The 25,101-nt window shown below is 36.6% G+C and overlaps 1 protein-coding gene across 1 annotated transcript in view; it reads right to left on the reverse strand.

Moving 5' to 3' along the window:
• Positions 1-25,101, reverse strand: part of CPNE8 (copine 8) — a 294,507-nt gene that overhangs the window by 56,851 nt on the left and 212,555 nt on the right. Inside the window, exons 14-15 of the mRNA XM_055580543.1 lie at positions 17,292-17,345; positions 16,366-16,427 (exon numbers count right to left, since the gene is read on the reverse strand). Of these exons, the coding sequence (XP_055436518.1) occupies positions 16,366-16,427; positions 17,292-17,345 (116 nt within the window). The remainder of the gene's footprint in view (positions 1-16,365; positions 16,428-17,291; positions 17,346-25,101) is intronic.

Below are 25,101 nucleotides of genomic sequence, written 5' to 3' on the forward strand. Positions count from 1 at the left end.
TAAGCTTTTATTATGACTTTATTTTCCTTCCTAAAATTTTGGATTTCTGTGGCATCAATGAAATGTCAAAAGTAAGAATAAAAAGAAACTGGAGACAAGTGATATGATTCCTGAACTGTTTATGCTAATATTTTTGTTCTTATTAAATTTACCTTGCTTATTAAATTAACAAACTTTTGTATACTCTCCAGACTTTGAAGTTTGATTTCAGTGTTATTTTTAACACAACTAAAGTGTTCCAAAATACAACTTTGCAAGCAGATAAGCTAATAATCTGTAGTTCAAGAACTCTTTATCAAAGAAGGTATGCAAGATGGCCAACCTTTTCTCAAATCTAGTTTAGAAAATATCTCATAAGTGACATAATCAAAACAAACAAAATAAGTCATATTACACATAACCAAAAATAGAAGCACTATCCGATAGAATCCCGTTTTTATTTTATTTGTGGTCATGCTGTGGCTGGCAGACTTTTAGTTTCCTAAAAGGGATTGAATCCAAGCCCAAGCAGTGAAAGTACTGAATCCTAACCACTAGACCACCAAGGAATTCCCGAGTATCTCATTTGAAATGAGGTAGTTGCTGAAGAGATGAATGATGCCTAGCAGAAAACCTATGAACTTTTATGTTATAGATTGGAGTTATAACTCATTTGCAAAATTACCACATCTCTGAATCTCAATTTGCTCATATGACAGATAGGTAACAGCTGCTCTGAAGAAGATATCTGGTTATTAGAAATAAAATCCTGAAGTACTGGAATATAATAAATGTTCTGCATGCTGGACGACCAATCTCGAGTAATCCATGTTGTCCTTTCCTTATTCATATTAATCTTTTCCTCTGTTGAGTCAGAAGAGACAGTTCTCCCATTACATTAACATATAGGTTTTTCTTTATCAATTAATTCTTCCCATAGAGGTGGTAAGCAGTATATCACAACTGGTATAATGAACCCCGAGGGGTGTAGGCAGTAAGAGGTACACAATCTGCAGATAACTTAAAAACAAGAATATAATCTACTAATATACAGACTACATCTTAATATTACCATACTCTTAACATGCATGTGCATGAAAAGTTGCTTCAGTTGTGTCGAACTCTTTATAACCCAATGGACTACAACCCACCAGGCTCCTCTGTCCATGGGACTTTCCAGGCAAGAATAATGGAGTGGGTTGCCATGCCCTCCTCCAGGAGATCTTCCCAACCCAAGGATCGAACCCATGACTTCTATGACCTCTGGTCTCCTAGCATTGACAGGCAGGTTCTTTACCAATAGCACCACCTGGGAAGCCCATACTCTTAACAGTTCTAAGCAATGTCAGTGATAACTTCCCACCCTTTCACAGCCTGCCCCTGGTAAGCCACCTTTACTGATTTCCTTTCCGCTGGCTCCCAAGGTTTCAGTTGCGCACCAGAAAGAAACTATTTTAGACATAGTGTGGCCAGTAGTGCACACTCTGATAATGAAACATAACTAAGAAACTTCTTAGTACAAAATAGACTGTCAATATTTTGGCTACATTAGCATTGGTTCTGATGATGAAACATACATGCAATTTTCTTTGACTTTGAAATCTATAGTTTTGAAAAGAATCACTTGAAAAAAAAAAAGCATAAGTTGGTAATTAAATAACAATCTTAAAGGCTATAACTGGACATCTTTCAAGCCTGCATTTGTCTATACAAAAATTAGAATCGAGCATTAGCCAAAATACTGCTTATGAATCTTAACGCTTCCAAAAGTTTCTTTTCCAAATCACATTTTAGACGATTTTAGCTTGGATATGATAATGTTTTATGTGAATGCATTTTTAGAAGGCAGAATGGCTTTATTTTTTATTATATTTATGCCCATTCAGCACTGCAGGGTTTAGCTCTTAATTGATGAATGTAAAACACCTAGGTGCCACAAGAAGCAGTGTAAAGCACTATAAAAACTCTAGATATGTATATTCATTTTTCAAAACAACACTTAAAGTGCTGCATCTTCTGGCAAGATGTGGTTCCTGAGATAACACATCCAATACAATGCCACCAATTTTATAAAACTAACATTTTATAGCATCACGCACTTGCTTCAAATAGTTTTCAAAAAATCCTTATGGGGCTTGTTAATAATGGCACTTACTGATATTCAACTCGCCTTTATATTAAGAAACCAGCTTTGAGCCTCTACAATGAGCTTATAATAGGTAGGAAGGTAGCTTTAGCTCTTCTTCTAAGACTTTTTAATTAGAGTGGAATATAAATCTTTTCTGTATAATTTCGGACAAGTTTTAGATTCAGTGTCAAGAGTTTGGGCGATTGACTGCAATGGAAGGAATAACCTGGCATTAGCCTTCAAAGAGAGTTGAACTTTAAAAAAGACTTTTACTAACTTTATGAAGTTGACTATGTCTTTTTCTCTCCCTGTCTCTGATAATTAGGACATTTGCCACCAACAATATTATGATGATCAAGTGAGTCAAGACATATTAGAACTTTAAACAAATTCAGATTATTCAGAAAAATGATAGCTATTTGCCATTTAATCCACAAAATCAGCCTATGAGATAGGTATTATTATTTTTATTTTTGTTCCTATTTCATAGAAACATAAACAGGTTTTGCTAGCAAGGAAAGATCTAAGATTTGAACCAGGCAGTTAGTACCAGAACCCAAATTCTTGGTCATTATAATGCATTGTCATCAGTTAAATTCAGAATTCAACAATTATAACCCCACAGAACTGGATTTTAGGATAAACTATTATGGATTAGAAATTGTACATTTTAAGAGCATTTGAAAAATGAGAGTGTTTTAGAATTTGGTTCAGTTCAGTCACTCAGTCATGTCCGACTCTTTGAGACCCCATGGAATACAGGACGCCAGGCTTCTCTGTCCATCACTATCTCCTGGAGCTTGCTCAAACTAATGTCCATTGAGTCAGTGATGCCCTCCAAACATCTCATCCTCTGTCCTTCACTTCTCCTTCTGCCTTCAATCTTTCCCACCATCAGGGTCTTTTCCAATGAGTCAGTTCTTCCCATCAGGTGGCCAAAGTATTGGAACTTCAGCTTCAGAATCAGTCCTTCCAATGAATATTCAGGACTAATTTCCTTTAGGATTGACTGGTTTGGTCTTCTTGCAGTCCAAGGGACTCTCAAGAGTCTTCTCCAACATTACAGTTCAAAGCATCAATTCTTCAGTGCTCAGCTTTCTTTAGGGCTTCCCTGGTAGCTCAGCTGGTAAAGAATCCACCTGCGATGCAGGAGACCTTGATTTGATTCCTGGGTCTGGAAGATCCCCTGGAGAAGGGGACAGCTACTCACTTTAGTACTCTGGCCTGGAGAATTGGTGCAAAGAGTAGGACATGACTTAGCGAATTTTACTTTCAGCTTTCTTTATTCAACTCTTACATCAACACATGACTACTGAAAAAACCACAGCTTTAACTAGATGGACATTTGTTGGCAAAGTGATGTCTCTGCTTTTTAATATGCTGTCTACGTTGGTCATAGCTTTTCTTCCAAGGGGCAAACGTCTTCTAATTTCATGGCTGCAGTCACCATCTGCAGTGATTTTGGAGCCCAAGAAAACAGTCTGTCACTATTGCCTGTTTCCATTGTTTCCCCATCTATTTGCCATGAAGTGATGGGACTGGATGCCATGATCTTTGTTTTTTGAATGCTGAGTTTTAAGTCAGCTTTTTCACTCTCCTCTTTCACTTTCATCAAGAGGCTATTTAGTTCCTCTTTCTGCCATAAGGGTGGTGTCACCTGCACATCTAAGGTTGTTGATATTTCTCCCGGCAATCTTGATTCCAGCTTGTGCTTCATCTAGCCCGGCATTTCTCATGATATACTCTGCATATAAGTTAAATAAACAGGGTGACAATATACAGCCTTGATGTACTCCTTCCCCCACTTGGAACCAGTCCATTGTTCCTTGTCTGGTTCTAACTGTTGTTCTTGACCTGCATACAGATTTTTCAGGAGTCAGGTAAGCTTGGTCTGGCACTACCATCAGCAACCATTTATTTAATTGACTTAATGTTTTTCAAAACATTTCTCTCTTATTTTGTCTTTCCTGGAACTTGCCCACTTAGTGTCTCTCCTATTACCTGCTCTGATGCTCCCTTTCAGTTAGTATGTAAGGAAAATAAGCAGTTCATGCTCCTAATCTTGATCTTGCCTTCCTCCAAATCACTAAAACCAGATATAGAGTTGAGATAATTTCTGGCAGAGGCAACACAAAAGCATTTTTTTCTTTTCCTGGAAAGTCTAGTCTATCAGTTTTGTTTTTTGGTGCTTATGATATGAGCTATAGAAAGAGGAAGATCACAGATGATAAAATCTGAGCTAGACGGACATGGAGGTTTGTAATCTAGTAAAATAAATTGTCACACTCTTCGCCTAAAGTTCATGCTTGTTTCTAATGTTTCATTATGCTAAGAGATTTGGGCAAAAGAGCTGGAAGTCAGGCTTAAAGTGGCTTTCTAATTAATCTGTATTTATTCAGGGTCTATTGTATGTTCTGTTCTGTAAAAATATTTTTAGATTGCCAGTCTCTTTATGGAAAAAGACTTCCCTGGTGGCTTAGATGGTAAAGAATCTGACTGCAGTGCAGAAGACCTCAGTTGGATCCCGGGGTCAGTAAGATCCCCTAGAGAAAGGAATGGCAACTCGCTCTAGTATTTTGCCTGGAGAAACCCACGGACAGAGGAGCCTGGCTGACTACAGTCCATGGGTCGCAGAGAGTTGGACACAACTAAGTGACATTTGAGGAGAAAAGTGATACAAATGAACAACTAAAATGACACCCAGAGAAACTAGCAACCACTGTATATAAGCGATTGTGAGGTTCATTTGGGACCAGGTAGATGACATTTTGGGCTTTAGTCAGAGGAAGTAAATGACAGTCTGTAGGCCTACAAGATTCTAATACACCGAATTTTCTGATAAAAATGTAGATTAGGGTTTCAGATTGACATGATGGTTGCTTAGGGGTACTCAGTGTGCATGAGAACTTGAGATCTGTTTTCCCCATTCATCTGCCAGTCAAAGAAATGTGAAAAACGTTATAGGTAATTTTTTCCTCGGTCATGTTAGTGGTAGAGTGGAGTTTCATAAAGACCTGAGAGACACAGATGACAGGAAGGCAGACAAAACAAAGTTGAAATTTATGATGCTGTCTTCAGATATTTATATTGTGAGCTGTTGTCTGTAGAGGTCAATAAACTCACTTCCCAAATAATAATTATACAAATTACAAAATGATGATGTTACCTTAAAGGAGTATTTGGATTTCAGAACTGTCTCTGATTTTAAATGAATCTAACATTGTCCTTACCAATATAATTGGGATATTCAGTGTCATACATTAAGAATTACTAAGTAAACATCTTTGGTTGCCAATTATACCAGACTTTTGTAATTAAAATTATTTTTAATAAGAAATAAAATAATCACAGGGAAAAACATACAAAGTATGATTAAAAATAATAATCACAAGGTCAACAACCCAGAAGAGGCATTTTTTTTTTCTTTTTTCTTTTTTTTTAACTCTACAGTAAGGTCTCCTTTGTGGATATTATTCTATTTAGAAAATAAAACTCTTTATTACCACAAGTCAAGAATTCTAATTGTATCTTATGCTCCAGGGAAAGCATGGTGCTGCTTAGAAAAAACAAAAAATAAAAAACAAAAAGGGAAACAAACAAACAAAAAGCTAAAGGAAAAAAGGGCTAAAAATTAAGTTTTTATTTCACATAATGTTTCCATAAAAATTGGACTTTGACTAACTGAGAATGCATTTGTCTTATCTGCTCACTGTGTACTTCCTTCCATAGATCTGTCTACTGCAGGTAAACAAAGGGTGTTAGGAACTGAGAAAATGAATGAAAAGTAACATGCTAACAACATGATTTCACAATCAATCAGGTACATATTTATATCAATAACTACTAAAGTAATGCAAACCTAGAATATCCAATATTAAGAATTAGACCTATAAAGGAGTTCCTTTGAAGGGGAAGATATTAAAGGATTATGAAAATAATTTTGTTTAATATTTAAATGTGTTCCTTCTTAATTATGCATAATTTCTACCTGGATTCATGCAAAAACAGTATTTTCACAATTTTCTGTTCAATTATTTTTTGTAAGATGAAAAACAGAGATTACATTTTAAAGTGCAATTCAAGAATTTCCTTCTGAGAGCTTAATCACAATCTGTTAGTCCTACATGTTCCACACCAGTCACCTGTTTTGCCCTCTTTGTCTATTCTTATGCTCCTATATGTTGTCCAGGGTAAGGAAAATAGTTTATACTAAATTCATGTAGAGAACAAAATGAAAACAGGAAAACCTAAACTAATGTTATTTTGAATAAGCCACAGCTGGTTAGAGTACCAATTTACTTGTAGTTGCTCATATTTTATATGATGATTTTTCACCTTATTTGAAGACCTCTGGTTTTATTTGTCAAGATTTAGCACAAGCAAAACATAACAATAGTTTCTCCTGAACTAGAGTAGGGTGAGTAAATTTCTGAATTGATGCCAACCAAATTAGCATAATGATGCTTCCCTAAGTTAGCAACAAAAAAATCCACAAATACCAGTAGCAAATGCTGATATCTTGATATTTTAAGTTAAAAGTAAGTACTTACTATAATTTTTATACAAACAAAACAATTCAACACTTGATTCCAATCACTTCTGAAATGTCATACTTATTTAGAAATATGGTGGAACATCTCTTCAAAAGAACTAACCTTGGTAACTCCACAAATCTGCAAATAGCTTTGATCTCTAAAATAATCCTTTGGATTGCTTCATCAATTGCAACCCAAAATGCAGTTAATTTTATTGCTCTTCTTCAATGTAATCACAGGGCAAAAGGCAAGGCCAGATTAAGAAGAGTCTCTTTAGATGTGTGTGGAAGAGAAGTGGTGTCAAAGACTAAGATGTGAGTTTTGGGGAAGTTTAGTTGAAGTGTTAGCTGCAGGGAAGTATGTAGCTCCCAGCTAAATTTGGTCTTAAGTCCTTAGCTGAAAACCCTCAATTTCTTTTGGTGGGACTAGGGAAGATGGAGCAGAGGAAAAGCAAAAACAAAAGGTTCTGAAACCTGTGTTTCCAAAGATATGGCTGGTTAAACATGGAATTTTACAAAGAACATCACAATGGCTAAAAAAGAGGTTCCACAGATTAAAAACTGACGGTGACATAGTATTTATCTATTAAATTAGCAAAGTTTAGAAGTAGTAAAGCTATTCAGTAAGGGTAAGTTACAAGCTGGAATCAAGACTGTTGGGAGAAATAACAACAACCTCGGATATGCAAATAATTCCACTCTAATGGCAAAAAGTGAAGAGGAACCAAAGAGTCTCTTGAGAGTGAAGGAAGAGAGTGAAAAAAGCAGCCTTAAAATTCAATATTAAAAATACTAAGATCATGGCATCTGATCCCATCACTTCATGGTAAACAGAAGGAGAAAAGGTGGAAGCAGGGAGAGATTTCCTCTTCTTGGGCTCTAAAATCACTGCATATGGTGACTGCAGTCATGAAATTAAGAAGACGATTGATTGCTTCTTGGCAGGAAGGCTATGACAAACCTAGACAGTGTGTTAAAAAGCAAAGACATCACTTTGTGACAAAGGTCCGTATAGTCAGTGCTATGATCTTTCCTGTAGTCATGGGTGGATGTGAGAGCTGGGCAATAAAGACGGCAGAATGCCAAAGAATTGGTGCTTTCAAACTGTGGTGCTGGAGAAGATGCTTGAGAGTCCCTTGGAAAGCAAAGAGATCAAACCAATCTTAAACGAAATCAGCCCCGAATACTCTTTGGAAGGGCTGATGCTGAAGCTGAAGCTCCAATACTTTGGCCACCTGATGCAAACAGTTGACTCATTGGAAAAGACCCTGATGCTGGGAAAGATTAAAGGCAGAAGAAGAGGGTGACAGAGAATGAGATGGTTGGATGGCATCACTGATTCAAAGTATATGAACTTGGGCAAACTTGGGGAGATGGTGAGTGACAGGGAAGACTGGTGTGCTGCAGTCCACGGAGTTGCGTAGAGTCGGACACGACTTGGTGACTGAACAACAGCAAAGTATATGGTAAACTTGCATATGCAGATATGAGAAGTATAAATTATTATCTTTATGCTTTTATCTGCACAATAATTTAGAAATATGACAGTACTGTTTCTAGGATGTGACTCTGTAGATATGCTAGATGAAGTATACAAAAAGCTGTGCACCAGAGTTTACATTGTAACCTTGTTTATAATAAGAAAATAAAATGGACACAATTCTTCCATGGAGTTGCAAACAGTTGGACACAACTGAGCAACTAATACTCACTTTCAAAGTGTGTATCAACAGGTTTTTAAACTGAATTATGTACATCTATATGATGGAAAACTGTTAAAATATGATAAATCTATAAGTACTGACAAAGAAACATATATATATATATATACAATATATTTAAAGAAGAAAATATATATTAAAATATTGTACACAGTGTGATCCCACTCATTAAAATAATGATGTGTGCATGGGAATAAATAAATATCTAATAGTGATTATCAAGAGAGTAATGATTACATGCAATTCTAGTTTCATAATAGATTATTTTCATTTTACATTATTTTCTTTTTACCATTTCACATTTACAATGTGAAATACAAATATAGATATTCATATTTAAAATTTGGGAGACATAATACTTCTTTACCTAAATCTGGAAATAAAATACTAATAAAATAAAAGTTTTTGTGGTTTCAGAAAAAATTATTATGAATAGTACTAAATACTACTGAGCTGTTTACCAGTTTACAGAATGTTTTTAGTTGCAAAAAACTGGAAATCAGGCCAAGGTTATACACAAAATAGTCAATAGACATTATTGAAAACATAGTAACTGTCAATTATTATACTTAATTCTAATTTGAAATGAATGTAGTTCATATTCTGTTTTGCTGTTATTCAGAAAGTTTATGTAATTATGTATCAGCTCAGTACAATTTTCCAATATTGCAGTGCATTTGTCTACTAAGAGGATGAGATTTCTTAATAGTAAAAGAAGAAAATAATATCTATCTTTTTCTGGTTGCACTGCACATCAGGTAAGGTCTTAGTTTCCTAACCAGGGATTTAACCCATGCTCGCTACAGTGGAAGCACAAAGTCTTAACCACTGACTGCCAGGGAAGTCTCTTACAATGTCTAAAGAAATCAATAGGAAATATATTAAGAAAAATAAAAGTTATCTGTTGAAATATTTGGAATAGATGTCACTACATTTCTGCATTGGTTTCCATGTTCTCCACTTCAAATGGCTACCATTTACAGTTTCATACCAGTAGAGATTTTGAAAATGACAATATAAAACTCTGTTCCTCATTTCTTATAATTAGAGTCTATCAGGAAATCCATGAAGTAACCACCCTAATAAATCCCCATAACTCATATTTAAATAAAGCTTAAATCTTCATAAATATCAATATCTGATTTTTAGATATTGAGATATTTTAGATATTATTGAGATATTTTAGACATTATTGAAATATTTTAGATATTTAGATATTTTTAGATATTTAGATATTAAAATTTTTAGATATTCTGCATGCCAAAGCATCACTCTTCCTTAGGCTATGTTAATTAAACTGTATTTTTCACTAGCAGCAATGGAGATAAAAAACATTAGTTCCAAAAAGATTGAAAATTATTAGTACATCAACTAAATAAACTTCATTATTTTTGTTTCAAAAAAGAAGAAATTATCAACATGAATATTACTCATGAGAGAAAGAGGGAGAAGGAGAAAGGAGGTGTTACTCACGAGAGAAAGAGGGAGAAGGAGAAAGGAGGTGAGCAGAAATGAAAAGGAGCCAATGGAGAGACGGGTAAAGTTAATTACTTTGAGGCACAATTTTACTATATGCAAATTACACTGTGTAATAAGTTGATAGGTGAGAGTAAGTTTTCTGTAGGAATATAAACAAGAACTTCAGAATGAAAGGAAATAAATAAGGTATATTAAGGTCGTGAAAGAAATGAAGGCAACTCATGTAAACTACAGGAAACTGAAGTGATAGGAGTGTCATGATAAAACCAGATCTCCTCACTGTATTATTAATACAAATTAGAATTTAAATTTCATACCCAGTTGCTTACAACAAGTCCTGAAGAGCAAAGACACATAAATATACATACTACAATAACTATCTTGCATTCCCTATTTGGATTCCATCACCAAAAGGGACAATATCTGTATACTAAGTATTAGAAACAGTGATGAACAATAGGTAAATGTGTAATTGTAGTATATGTAAAAGATACATGCCTTTATTATATAAATTTTTTATATAAAAATGAATCATATGAAGATATTTTTCATGTCCTTTTTAGGTATAAATGTAAGTATAGTTACATTAATTGTGTAGTAAATTTCAAATTCTATTTCTCCATGATCCATTTGTAAGTAAAAAATGGGTTCCTGTAAAAGTGTTGGGAAGCCAGGATTGGAACAAAGTATACCTCATGGGTTGGGGCTCCATTTATACATGACTTCTATTAGAAACCCCCTCACTGATCACAGCCTTATCATGGTGAAGGGGATTGCATAACTCATTGAAGCCATGTGCGCAGGGCCACCCAAAATGGATGGGTCATTGTGAAGCATTCTGATAAAATGTGGTCCATAAGAGGATGAAATGGCAACCCACTCCAGTATTCTTGCTTGGAGAATCCCATGGACAGCATGAAAAGGCAAAAAGATATGGTGCCAGAAGATCATCAGCAGCTCAAGTCAAAAGCTGTCCAATATGCTACTGAGGAAGAACACAGGGCAATTACTAATAGCTCCAATAAGAATGAAGTGGCTGCACAAAAGCTGAAATGATGCTCAGCTGTGGATGTATCAACTGGTGAAAGTAAAATCTGACCTAGTGCTATAAAGAAAAATACTGCATAGGAACTGGAATGTTAGGTCCATGAATCAAGGTAAATGGGAGAAGGTCAAGCAGGAGATGGCAAGATTGAACATTGACATCTACAGAATCAGTGAACTAGAATGGACAGGAGTGGTGAATTTAATTCAGATGACCATTATATCTACTACTGTGGGCAAGAATCCCTTAGAAGAAAAGAAGCAGCCCTCATAATCAACAAAAGAGTCTGAGATGCAGTACTTTGGTGCAGTCTCCAAAATGACAGAATGATCTCAGTTCAGTTCCAAGTCAAACCATTCAATATCACAGTGTTCCAAGTTTATGCCCAAACCACTGATGCTGAAGATGCTTAAACTGACCTGTTCTATGAAGACCCACATCTTCTAGAACTAACACCAAAAAAAAAAAAAAAAAAAGATGCTCTTTTCATCATAAGAGATTAGAATGCAAAAGGAGGAAGTCAAGAGATACCCAGAAAAACAGGTAAGTTTGGCCTTTGAGTACAAAGTGAAGCAGCACAAAAGCTAACAGAGTTTTGTCAAAAGAACATGTTGGTCATAGCAAACACCCTTTTCCAACAACTCAAGAGATGACTCTAAACACGGAAATCACAGATTGATCAATATCAAAATAAGATTGATTATGTTCTGTTCAGCCAAAGAAGGAGAAGCCCTATACAGTCATTAAAAACACGATCTGGAGCTGACTGTGGCTCAGATCATGAGATCCTTATTGCAAAATTCAGGTCGAAATAGAAGAAAGTAGGGAAAACCAATAGGCCATTCAGGCATGACCTAAATCAAATCCCTTTTAATTAAACAGGGGAGGTGATGAATGGATTCAAGGGATTAAATCAGTGTCTGAAGAACTATGAACAGAGGTTCATAACATTGCACAGGAGGCAGTGACCAAAACCATCCCAAAGAAAAAGAAATGCAAGAAGGCAAAGTGGTTGTCTGATGAGGTTTTACAGATATCTGAAGAAAGAAGAGAAGTGAAAGGCAAGGGAGAAAGCAAAAGATATACCCAACTGAATGCAGAGTTCCAGAGAATAGCAAGGAGAGATTAGAAGGCCTTTCTACATACATGATCAGTGGAAAGAAATAGAGGAAAACAATAGAATAGGAAAGACTAGAAATCTCTTCAAGAAAACTGGAGATATCAAGGGAACATTTCATGCAAGGATAGGCATAATAAAGGAGAGAAATAGTAAGGACATAATAAAAACAGAAGAGATTAAGAAGAGGTGGAAAGAATATGCAGAAGAACTAAATAAGAAGGATCCTCTATGACCCACCTCCCAGAATATTGGAAATAAAAGCAAAAATAAACAAATGGGACCTAATTAACCTTAAAAGCTTCTGCACATCAAAGGAAACTATTAGCAAGGTGAAAAGACAGCCTTCAGAATGGGAGAAGATAATAGCAAATGAAGCAACTGACAAACAACTAATCTCGAGAATATACAAGCAACTCCTACAGCTCAACTCCAGAAAAATAAATGACCCAATCAAAAAATGGGCCAAAGAACTAAATAGACATTTCTCCAAAGAAGACATAAAGATGGCTAACAAACACATGAAAAGATGCTCAACATCACTCATTATCAGAGAAATGCAAATCAAAACCACTATGAGGTACCATTTCACGCCAGTCAGAATGGCTGCAATCCAAAAGTCTACAAGTAATAAATGCTGGAGAGGGTGTGGAGAAAAGGGAACCCTCTTACACTGTTGGTGGGAATGCAAACTAGTGCAGCCACTATGGAGAACAGTGTGGAGATTCCTTAAAAAACTGGAAATAGACATGCCTTATGATCCAGCAATCCCACTGCTGGGCATACACACTGAGAAAACCAGAAGGGAAAGAGACACGAGTACCCCAATGTTCATCGCAGCACTGTTTATAATAGCCAGGACATGGAAGCAACCTAGATGTCCATCAGCAGATGAATGGATAAGAAAGCTGTGGTACATATACACAATGGAGTATTATTCAGCCATTAAAAAGAATACATTTGAATCAGTTCTAATGAGGTGGATGAAACTGGAGCCTATTATACAGAGTGAAGTAAGCCAGAAAGAAAAACACCAATACAGTATACTAACACATATATATGGAATTTAGAAAGATGGTAACAATAACCCTGTGTACGAGACAGCAAAAGAGACACTGATGTATAGAACAGTCTTATGGACTCTGTGGGAGAGGGAGAGGGTGGGAAGATTTGGGAGAATGGCATTGAAACATGTAAATATCATGTATGAAATGAGTTGCCAGTCCAGGTTCGATGCACGATACTGGATGCTTGGGGCTGGTGCACTGGGACGACCCAGAGGGATGGAATGGGGAGGGAGGAGGGAGGAGGGTTCAGGATGGGGAACACATGTATACCTGTGGCGGATTCATTTTGATATTTGGCAAATCTAATACAGTTATGTAAAGTTTAAAAATAAAATAAAAAAAAAAAAAAAAAGAAAAAAAAAAAAAAAAAAAAAAAAAGAAAGGTCTTAATGACCTGGATAACCAGGATGGCGTGGTTACTCACCTAGAGTCAGACATCCTAGAGTGTGAAGTCAAGTGGGCCTTAGGAAGCATTACTACAGACAAAGCTATTAGAGGTGACAGAATTCCAGCAGAGGTATTTAAAATCTTAAAAGATTACGCTATGAAAGTGCTGCAGTCAATATGCCAGAAAATTTAGAAAACTCAGCAATGGCCACAGGACTGGAAAAGTTCAGTTTTCATTCCAATCCCAAAGAAGGGCAATGCCAAAGAATGTGCAAACCACTGCACAATTGTGCTTATTTCTCATGCTAGCAAGGTTATGCTCAAAATCCTTCAAGTTAGATTTCAGCAGTACATGAAATGAGAACTTCCAGAAATTCCAAGGTGAGTTTCGAAGAGGCAGAGGAACCAGAGATCAAATTGCCAACATTCATTGTATCATAGAGAAAGCAAGAAAGTTCCAGAAAAATATCTACATCTGCTTCATTGACTATGCTAAAGCCTTTGACTATGTGGAACACAAAAAACTGTGGAAAATACTCAAAGAGATGGGAGTACCAGACCACTTTATCTGTTGCCTGAGAAACCTATGGGTCAAGAAACAACAAAGCCAGACATGGAACAATTGACTGGTTCAAAATTGATAAGGAGTACAAGGCTGTATATCGTCACTTTATTTATTTAACTTTTATGTAGAGTATATCATGTGAAATTCCAGGCTGGATGAATTGCAAGCTGGAATCAAGCCTGCCAGGAGAAATATCAGCAACATCAGATATGCAGATGATATCACTATAATGGCAGAAAGTGAAGAGGAATCAAAGAGCCTCCTGATGAGGAGGAAAGAGGAGAGTGAAAAAAACTGGCTTGAAACTCAACGTTAAAAAAAAAATGAAAAGCTAAGATCATGGCATCTGGTCCCATCACCTCATGGCAAATAGAAGGGAAAGAGTAGAAATAGTGACAAATTTTCTTTTCTTGGGCTCCAAAATCACTGCAGATGATGAGTACAGTAATGAAATTAAAAGATGCTTGTTCCTTGGAAAGAGCTATGACAAATCTAGACATTGTATTTAAAAGCAAGAGACATCACTTTGTCAACAAACGTCTGCATAGTCAAAGCTATGGTTTTTCCAGTAGTCATATGCTGATGTGAGTGTTGGACCATAAAGAAGGCTAAGTGCCGAAGAACTGATGCTCTCAAATTGTGATGCCGAAAGACTCCTGAGAGTCTCTTGGACTGTGAGGAGACCAAACCAGTCAATTTTAAAGGAAATCTACTCTGAATGTTCGCTGGAAGGACTATTGTTGAAGTTGGATCTCCAATACTTTGGCCACCTGATGCGAAGAGATGAAAAATACCTGATGTTGGAAAGACTGAAGACAAAAGTAGCAGGGGGTGGCAGAAGATGAGATGGTTGGATGACAGCACCGACTCAATGAATGTGAATTTGTGCAAACTCCAGGTAATAATGGAAGACAAAAGAGCCTGCAATGCTAAAGTCCATAGGGTTGCAAGGAGCCAAAGACAATGTAGCTATTGAAAAACAACAATCTGGCAGGAAAGGTCACATTTCTTCCAGCACAGACAGTGCTGTAAGTTGGACACGTGTAAGCCAAAAATAAATAAAATAAAATCTTGGAGGTGGTAAGCAGTATAAAAATGACAGTGGTCAAGAAGTTCATTGCTTAGGTATTACTGAAAAACCCATTTGTTCTAATTAGCCCTGCTGCTGCTGCTGCTACTAAGTCGCTTCAGTCATGTCCGACTCTGTGAGACCCCAGAGACGGCAGCCCACCAGGCTCCCCCGTCCCTGGGATTCTCCAGGCAAGAACACTGGAGTGGGTTACCATTTCCTTCTCCAATGCATGAAAGTGAAAAGTGAAAGGGAAGTTGCTCAGTCGTGTCCGACTCCTAGCGACCCCATGGACTGCAGCCTACCAGGCTCCTCTGTCCATGGGATTTTCCAGGCAAGAGTACTGGATTGGGGTGCCATTGCCTTCTCCCTAATTAGCCCTAGGAATCTTCAAAAGGAGAATATGAATACCCAATAAAATTGATTTATTCGTAACAGATTCTGAAAACATCTTTAATGATAGAGTCACGTGAAAATATTATTAGATTTGTACTGCTGACAATACATATTGGGTATTTCTTTCTCACACACACACACACATCACTAACTTAAAGACTTACAAAGCAAAGCCAAAAAAAAAAACTTGAAAGGAATTTTTAACTTTAAAACTTGAAATTATCATTTCAACATGCAAATTATAGCCAGATCTATCAAGTGCTTTTTTTTTTTTTTCTTAAAAAAAAAGTTTACAAAGAGCATGCTAAGAGAGTTCATCTTTTTTATCTTTTTACCTACTGTACCAAGGAGTTTATTTACATAGGAATATATTTTTTATGACAAATTCAACTTTCTATTTTCTCATCTTCAAAAGACAACAATATTCAGAGATATTGGAATACTAAGGAGAGTTGGCAAACATTTTTCCTTCTTAGTATGTTTTTCTTTGACTTTATTGAAACAATCAGCCTGTAGTCTCAGTCTATGTCCAAGTGGCAGGTTTCAAGATGCCCATATATAGCAAAGAATGCCCATTTGGGCTAGTATAGCTTTTGTTTTGTTTTCTTAACAAACAGCAATAAGGGTTAAGCTCTCTGTTTTGGGGGAAACTGTGTTTGTTCCTTTGCCTCCACTTTGGCTTGACAACACTTTAGCAATAAATCAGTATTGGCAAAAACAAACAAAAAAGAACAATAACAAAACCCTCTTAATCATCATTTGGAAGAGGTTTACAGAAGTGATGTCTCTGACCGCTGTTGTCATGAAGTTTGTAAACACATTCAAATTTGCCTCTCACCATTGCTTAAGCAATGAAACAATTTCAGAAAATGACTTACCCTCCCTTAATGTAGTCAAGGAATGAAATTTCTGTTTCTACCAAGAAAGACAGCAAGGTGACCTGAAGAAAGAAAACAAAAACAAGAGAATTGTATACTAGTACTAATTACAATCCCAACCGGACTTTTTTCTGTGTTAGAGAGAAAATTATATTTCCTAGCGTTTTGTAAATCAATAAGGATAATCTATTTCAGGAGAAGGCAATGGCACCCCACTCCAGTACTCTTGCCTGGACAATCCCATGGACCGAAGAGCCTGGTAGGCTGCAGTCCATGGGGTCGCTAAGAGCCGGATACGACTGAGCGACTTCACTTTCACTTTTCACTTTCATGCATTGGAGAAGGAAATGGCAACCCACTCCAGTGTTCTTGTCTGGAGAATCCCAGGGACAGAGGAGCCTAGTGGACTGCTGTCTATGGGGTCGCACAGAGTTGGACACGACTGAAGCGACTTAGCAGTAGCAGCAGCAATCTATTTCAAACTTTGCTAGGACTGATTATTCTTACATTTAAAATTATCAGAAGAACAGGGGCTAAAAATTAAGTAACTCCTTTCTATGACCAATTACTTCCTTTGAAGAACATGCAAATTATCTACAAGGACACAGGGTTACTTCACTTTTTCAGGCCTGCTTGATTTTCTCGTGTGATTTCATTAAATGAAGACTTCATAATGAAACTTCTTCCCTCAGACACAATTCAACCTCTAAACAACTTGCAGGAAGCTGGGTTGCTATGTCTTATGAGGTGTTCTCTATTACAATCATTCCCACAGAAAGTTAATTTTTTATTATATACCTTCATATTAAAACCCTAATGAAAGAGTTCAGTTTTTAGTTGCTTCTATTTGATACCAAATACTATATATATATATATTTTAATTCATCTATTTGAATCCTTAATGTATAACATAAAATTTGACTTACTGTTCCTGAATTAGTATACTTCTTCTTTTTTCCTTTCTTTCTGGGATTTATCACCTTAAAGAGCAGATAAAAAAATTACAATGTTAGGATTTATACTGAAATATTTTAAAAATGTATAGTCCAACCTGGTGTCTTCACATTTTATGGATTTATTTACTTACTAACGTCTTTAGTTGGAGAAGGTGATGGCACCCCACTCCATTACTCTTGCCTGGAAAATCCCATGGACGGAGGAGCCTGGTAGGCTGCAGCCCATGGGGTCGCAAAGAGTCGGACACGACTGAGTGACTTCACTTTCACTTTTCACTTTCATGTATTGGAGAAGGAAATGGCAACCCACTCCAGTGTTCTTGCCTGGAGAATCCCAGGGATGGGGGAGCTTGGTGGGCTGCCGTCTATGGGGTAGCACAAAGTTGGACATGACAGAAGCGACTTCTTAGAAGCAGCAGCAATGTCTTTAGTACAACTCCTTGATGAGTCTATCAGCCAAAATGTCTCTGCAAAATGACTAGTGATTATCTTCTTTAAAAAAAATCTTTTCTTTCAGTAATATTCTTCTCAATTACCTTATGCATTGATTACCCTACCCAAATACATCTTCTTGCTATGAGGTCTCAAATATTAGTGATTGATTTGTAGAAAAACTATGGATTTCTCAAATAAAATATATTTAAGACATAACAGTTCTTTTTTGATTATATACACTAATGACAAATCATTCAAATATTTGACTCTTTAAGGTCTCTGTGCATGCGTGCTAGGTCTCTTCAATTGTGTCTGACTCTTTTTGACCCTATGGAGCATAGCCCTCCAGACTCCTTTGTCCATGGAATTCTCCAGCAAGAATACTGGAGTGGGTTGCCATGCCTTCCTCCAGGGGATCTTCCCTACCCAGGGATCAAACTCATGTCTCTTAGGCCTCCTGCATTGGCAGGTGGTCTTTACCACTAACTTCACCTGGTGGTGGTGTTGGTGGTATAGTTGTTAAGTCGTGTCTGACTCTTGTGATCTCATGGACACAGGCTCCTGCCAGGCTCCTCTGTCCATGGGATTCTCCAGGCAAGAATACTGGAGTGGGTTACCATTTCCTCCTCCAGGGGATGTTCCTGACCCAGGGATCGAAACTAGGTCTCCTGCATTGCAGGCAGATTCTTTACCAACTGAGCTAGGAGGGAAGCCCCTCGTAGCATCACCTGGGAAGGCATTTAAGGGCTGCACTTATTGCTTAATAATGATAGTAATTTCCATCAGACACATAATAATGTGTAAAAGTTTGGAGTCCTGGTGGGAGTCCTGGTGGGAGTCACACAGATTCACAAACCTAGAAATAGGCTGACCGACTGAGGGCTCAACTGTGCACTCTGAAAAGGAACCGTGGCCCAGGACCACCCTACTGAACAAAGGTACTGGAGCCAGTCTCATCCACCCAGCAGCAAACCTAACCCACACTCACCTGAGCCCCTAGTAACAAGCATCCATCAGTAGATGCTACTCTATACCTAGCAATTGCTTCAATGCCAGCTCTAAACCACCACAACTGCAGTTTTGAAGGTAGCCCATAAGCTTGGAGAACCACCAGGAGAAGGTCTTTACCTGACAAAATAAGTCTATAAATCAGCAGGCAGCATTTATTTATTTACTTATGTATTTTCACTTTAGGAATTTTATTTAGTTCTCAATTGGGTTTTAAATGATATGATCTACGGGCTTTTCATTGTCCCATTTAATTCTGCCTGGCTGAGAATCATACCCTACAAGGTAGGCAAGATAAGAAGCCATCCACAGGGATTTACTCCTCTTTGTCTTATCTTCTTATTGGTAGTTATAGCCTCTTAACAAGAATATAAAAGTAATCTGTGTGATTTATGCATTTTTTTTTCTACACAGCCTTTAAAAGAATAAATGTAGAAAAAGATTTTAACCATTATTGGAGTCAAAAACAACCCAAACACCTGATTAAATGCCAGCTTGTAGACTTGCTAATTGTTTGAATGTGTTCCTTAATGCTCCTGCTGCTTGACTTGTCTCTGATTTTTTTCTAACATTTTGTTTTGCTTTATATTTAAAATTTTTTCTTTTTATAATATATTTTTTATTGACGTATAGTTGATTTACAATGTAGTGCCAATCTCTGCTGTACAGCAAAGTGACTCAGTTTTATACATATATAAATACAATTTTTAAAATATTCTTCTCCATTATGGTTTATCCTAGGACATTGAATATAGTTCCCTGTGCTAAACAGTAGGACTTGTTGTGTATCTACTCTAAATGTATAGTTTCCATTTCCAACCCTAAATCCTAGTCACCCTTCCTCTTGGCAACCACAAGTCTGATCTCTATGTTTGTGAGTCTATTTCCATTTTGTAGATAGGTTCATTTGTGCCATATTTTAGATTCCACATGTAAGTGGTATCATACGGTATTTGTCTTTCTCTTTCTGACTTACTTCACTTAGTATAATAATCTCTAGTTGCATCCATGATGCTGCAAATGGCATTTTTTTATGATTGAGTAGTATTCCATTGTATATTTGTAGCACCTACTCTTATCCATTCATCTCTCAATAGACATTTAGGTTGCTTCCTTACTATGACTACTGCAAACAGTGCTGTTACGAACATAGGTGTCTGTATACCTTTTGAATTACAGTTTCGTCTGGGTATATGCCCAGGAATAGGATTGCTGGATCACATGGTAATTTTATATTTAATTTTCTAAGGAATCTCCATACTGTTTTCCATAGTGACTGCACCAACTTACATTGCCACCAATGCTGTAGGAGGATTCCCTTTTCTCCATACCCTATCTAGCATGTGTTATTTGTAGACTTTTTAACGATGACCATTCTTACTGGTGTGAAATGCTACTTCATTACAGTTTTGATATGCATTTGTCTACTAATTAGCAATGTTGAGCATCTTTTCATGTGCCTACTGGCCAGATGTCTTTAAAGAAATGTCTATTAAGGGCTTCCCATTTTCCAAATGGGTTGTTTGTTTTTCTGTTGTTGTTGAGTTGTATGACCTGTTTGTATATTTTGGAGATTAAACCCTTGTAAGTGGCATCATTTGCAAATATTTTCTCCCCTTCTGCAGGTTGCCTTTTCATTGTTCTTTTTTTTTTTTTTTTTTTTTAATGGTTTCCTTTACTATGCAAAAGCTTGTAAGTTGGATTAGGTGCAACTTATTTTAGATTTTATTTCTATTGCTTTGGAAGACTGACCTAAGAAAACATTTGTTTGATTTATGTCAGAGAATGTTTTGCCTATACTCTCTTCTAGGAGTTTTATGGTGCCCTGAAAGTGAAAGAGGAGAGTGAAAAAGTTGGCTTAAAGCTCAACATTCAGAAAACTAAGATCATGGCATCTGGTCCCATCACTTCATGGGAAGTAGATGGGGAAACAGTGTCAACAGTGTCAGACTTTATTTTTCTGGGCTCCAAAATCACTGCAGATGGTGATTGCAGCCATGAAATTAAAAGACTCTTACTACTTGGAAGGAAAGTTATGACCAACCTAGATAGCATATTCAAAAGCAGAGACATTACTTTGCCAACAAAGGTCCGTCTAGTCAAAGCTATGGTTTTTCCAGTGGTCATGTATGAATGCAAGAGTTGGGCTGTGATGAAAGCTGAGCACCGAAGAATTGATGCTTTTGAACTGTGGAGCTGAAGACTCTTGTGAGTCCCTTGGACTGCAAGGAGATCCAACCAGTCCATCCTAAAGGAGATCAGTCCTGGGTGTTCATTGGAAGGACTGATGCTGAAGTTGAAACTCTAATACTTTGGCCACCTCATGCGAAGAGTTGACTCATTGGAAAAGACTCTGATGCTGGGAGGGATTGGGGGCAGGAGGAGAAGGGGACGACAGAGGATGAGATGGCTGGATGGCATTACTGACTCGATGGACGTGAGTCTGAGTGAACCCCTGGAGCTGGTGATGGACAGGGAGGCCTGGCGTGCTGCGATTCATGGGGTCACAAAGAGTCGGACACGACTGAGTGACTGAACTGAACTGAACTGATGTTTCTTCTATTTTCACTTTGGTAAGAGTTTTTTTTTTTATCATAAATGAATATTGAATTTTTTAAAATGTTTTTATTTTTGCATCTATTGAGTTGATCATGTGTTTTTTTTTTTTTCTTTTTCAATGTGGTGTACTGCATTGATTGATTTGTGCATGTTAAACTATCCTTGTGAACTTCTAATGAATCCCACTTGGTCATGGTGTAGGAACTTTTTCTATGTGTTGTTGGATTCGATTTGTTAATATTTTGTTGAAAATTTTTGAATCTATTTTCATAAAAGACATTGACCAGTAATTTGCTTTATTGGTGGCATCTTATCTGGTTTTGGTGCAGGATGATTGTGGCTTCACAGAATGTCTTGGGAGTGTTCACTCCTCTCTTTTGGAAGAGTTTGAAGAGAAACAGTTTTTCTTTGTATGTGTGATCATATTTACCTATGAAACCATCTGGCCCTGGACTTTTGTTTATAGGGTGCTTTTTAAAGGTAGTTTTCTTTTTTTAAAAAATCACAGATTCTATTTCACTTCAAGTGATGGGTCTGTTCAATTATCTATTTCTGCTTAATTCAATTTTGGTGGGCTGTATGTTTTTAGAAAGTTGTTCATTTCTTCTAGGTTGTCAAATTTGTTGGCATATATTGTTCATAGTATTCTTTTATGTATTTTTTTGGTTTTCTGCAGTATCAGATTTTTGATACTCTCTTTTTAATTTCTTATTTTATTTGGATTCTTTTACTTTTCTTTTTGGTGAGCCTGGCCAGAGGCATTCAATTTTCTTTATCCTTTCAAAGCACTTGACCTTGGTTTTATTGGATTTTTGTTTTATTTTTTAGTCTTTTATTTCCTCCCTGATCTTTAATATTCCCTTCCTTCTCCTGACTTTAGGTTTTGCTAGTTCTTTTTTTTTCTAATTGTTTTAGGTGATAGGTTAGGTTGCTTGAGATTTTTCTTGGTTTTTGATAAAGACCTGTATTGCTATGAGCTTCTCTCCAAGAACTGCATTTGTAGCACCTCGTAGATTTTGTTGGCTGTGTTTTGTCATTTGTTGCAAGGTATTTTAAAATTTCCTTTTGATTTCCTCTTTGATCCATTCATTTTTTAGTAGCTTGTACTTTAGTTTCCATGTAATCATATTTTTTCATGTCTTTTCCTATGGTTGATTTCTAGTTTTATGTTGTTGTGGTCAGAGAATATGCTTGAAATAATTTCTCTACTCTTAAATTTGTTGAGGTTTGTTGTGCCCAGTATGTGGTCCATCCTAGAGAATGTTTGATGTGCACTTGACAAGAAAGTGTATTGTGATTTTTTTTATGTAATGTCTTGAAAATACCAATTAAGTCTAACTGCACTATTGCATCATTCAGGATCTCTGTTGCTTATTGATTTTCTGTCCAGAAGATCTTTCCATTGATGTCAGTGGGGTGTCAAAGTCTCCTACTGTTACTACAATCCTGTTGATTTCTCCATTTGTGTTTGTTAGCATTTATTTTATGTATTTGGGTGCTTCTATATTAGATGCATATATGCTAATGACTGTAATTGATTCTTTTTTCATTAAGTATTTTTTTTTACCTTTTTCTATATACATTTTTACCTTCTTTATATAGTCTTTGCTTTACAGTCTATTTTGTCTGATATGAGTACTGCAACTCCCAGTTTCTTTTCATTTCCATTTGCATAAAACATTTTTCCATCCCCTCACTTTTTATTTTTAATTGGAGGATGACTGCTTTACAACGTTGTGTTGGTTTCTGCTGTACAGAAACACAAATCAGCCATGAGTATATACATTTTCTCCCTCTTGAGCCTCCCTCTCACTCCCTCCTCTGATCCCTGTAGGTTGTCACAGAGCACCAGACTGAGTTACAGAGCAGCTTCCCATTACTTGTTTTACACATGGTGGTGTGTACATGTTAATGGTACTATCTCAATTCATCTCACCCTCTCCTTCCCCCACTGTGTCCACAAGATTGTCTTCTACATCTTTGTCTCTAGAAATGCCCTGCAAATAGGTTCATCAGCACCATTTTTCTAGATTCCATATATTTGCATTAGCATATGATATCTGTTTTCTCTTTCTGACTTACTTCACTGTATATCAGACTTGAAGTTCATCAACCTCATTTTAACTGACTCAAATTCATTTATTTTTATGGCTGAGTAATATTCCATTGTATATATGTGCCACAACTTCTTTATCAGTTCATCTGTCAATGGATATCTACTTTGCTTCCATATCCTGGTGATTGTAACAGTGCAAAATGAACATTGGAGCACACAGGTCTTTTTGAATTACAGTTTTCTCAAAATATATGCCCAGAATTGGGATTGCTGGGTCATATAGTAGCTTTATTCCTAGTTTGTGACGGAATCTCCATGCTGCTTTCCATAGTGGTTGTATCAGAGTACATTCTCACCAACAGTGAAAGAGGACTCCATTTTCTCCACACTTTCTTCAGCATTTATAGTTTGTAGATTTTTAAATGATGGTTATTCTGACCAGTGTGAAGTGATAACTCATTGTAGTTTTGACTTGCATTTATCTAATAGTGAGCAATACTGAGCATCTTTTCATATGTTTGGTGGCCATCTGTATGTCTTCTTTGCAGAAATGTCTGTTTAGGTCTTCTGCCCATTTTCTGATTGGTTTTTTTTTTTTTCTTTCTGAAATTGAGCTGCATAAGCTTCAACAAAAAAATAAAATAAAATAACTAGGGATAAACCTTCTTAAAGAGAGAAAAGATCTGTTGCAGAAAACTGTAAGATGCTGATGAAAGAAATCAAAGACGACACAGACAGATGAAGAGATATAGCCTGTTCTAGGATCACAAGAATCAATACTGTGAAAATAACTATACTACCCAAAGCAGCCTACAGATTCAATGCAAGCCTCATCAAATTACCAACAGCATTCATCACAGAACTAGAACAAAAATTATATAGTTTGTGCAGAAATACAAAAGACCCTGAACAGACAAAGAATTCTTGAGAAAGAAAAATGAAGCTGGATCAATCAAACTTTCTGATTTCATACTATACTACAAAGCTATAGTCAAGAGTGCATGGTACTGGCACAAAAACAGAAATATAGACAAAAGGAAGAACATAGAAAGCCCAGAGATAAACCTGTGCATCTATTGGCATCTTTGATAAAGGAGGCAAGAATATACAATAGAGAAAAGATACCCTCTTCAATAAGTGGTGCTGGGTATACTGGACAGCTACATGTATAAGAATAAGATTAGAACACTTCTTAACAGCATACATAAAAAGAAACTCAAAATGGAATAAATATCTAAATGTAAGGCCAGAAACTATGAAACTTTTAAAGGAATATATAGATAGAACACTCTATGACATAAATCACAGCAAGATCTTCTTTGACCTACCTCCTAGAGTAATGGAAATGAAAACAAAAGTAAACAAATAGGTCATAATTAAACATAAAAGCTTTTGCACAGCAAAGGAAATTATGAACAAGGTGGAAAGACAACCCTCAGAATGGGAGAAAATAACTGCAAAGGAAGCAACTGATAAATGATTAATCTCCAAAATATACAATCATTCCATCGCCTCACTTCCAATCTATGTGTGTCTTTTTCCCTTAAGTGGGTCTTTTATAGGCAGCATATTGTAATCTCGTTGTGCCTGACTCTTTTGTGACCTCATGCACTGTAGGTTACCAGGTTCCTCTGCCCATGGGATTGCCCAGGCAAGAATTCTCAAGTGGGTTGCCATTTTCTTCTCCAGAGGATCTTCCTGACCCAAGGATTGAAGCTGTCT

The sequence above is a fragment of the Bubalus kerabau genome, chromosome 1, assembly GCF_029407905.1.
Source record: "Bubalus kerabau isolate K-KA32 ecotype Philippines breed swamp buffalo chromosome 1, PCC_UOA_SB_1v2, whole genome shotgun sequence".
Classification (NCBI taxonomy): Eukaryota; Metazoa; Chordata; class Mammalia; order Artiodactyla; family Bovidae; genus Bubalus; species Bubalus kerabau.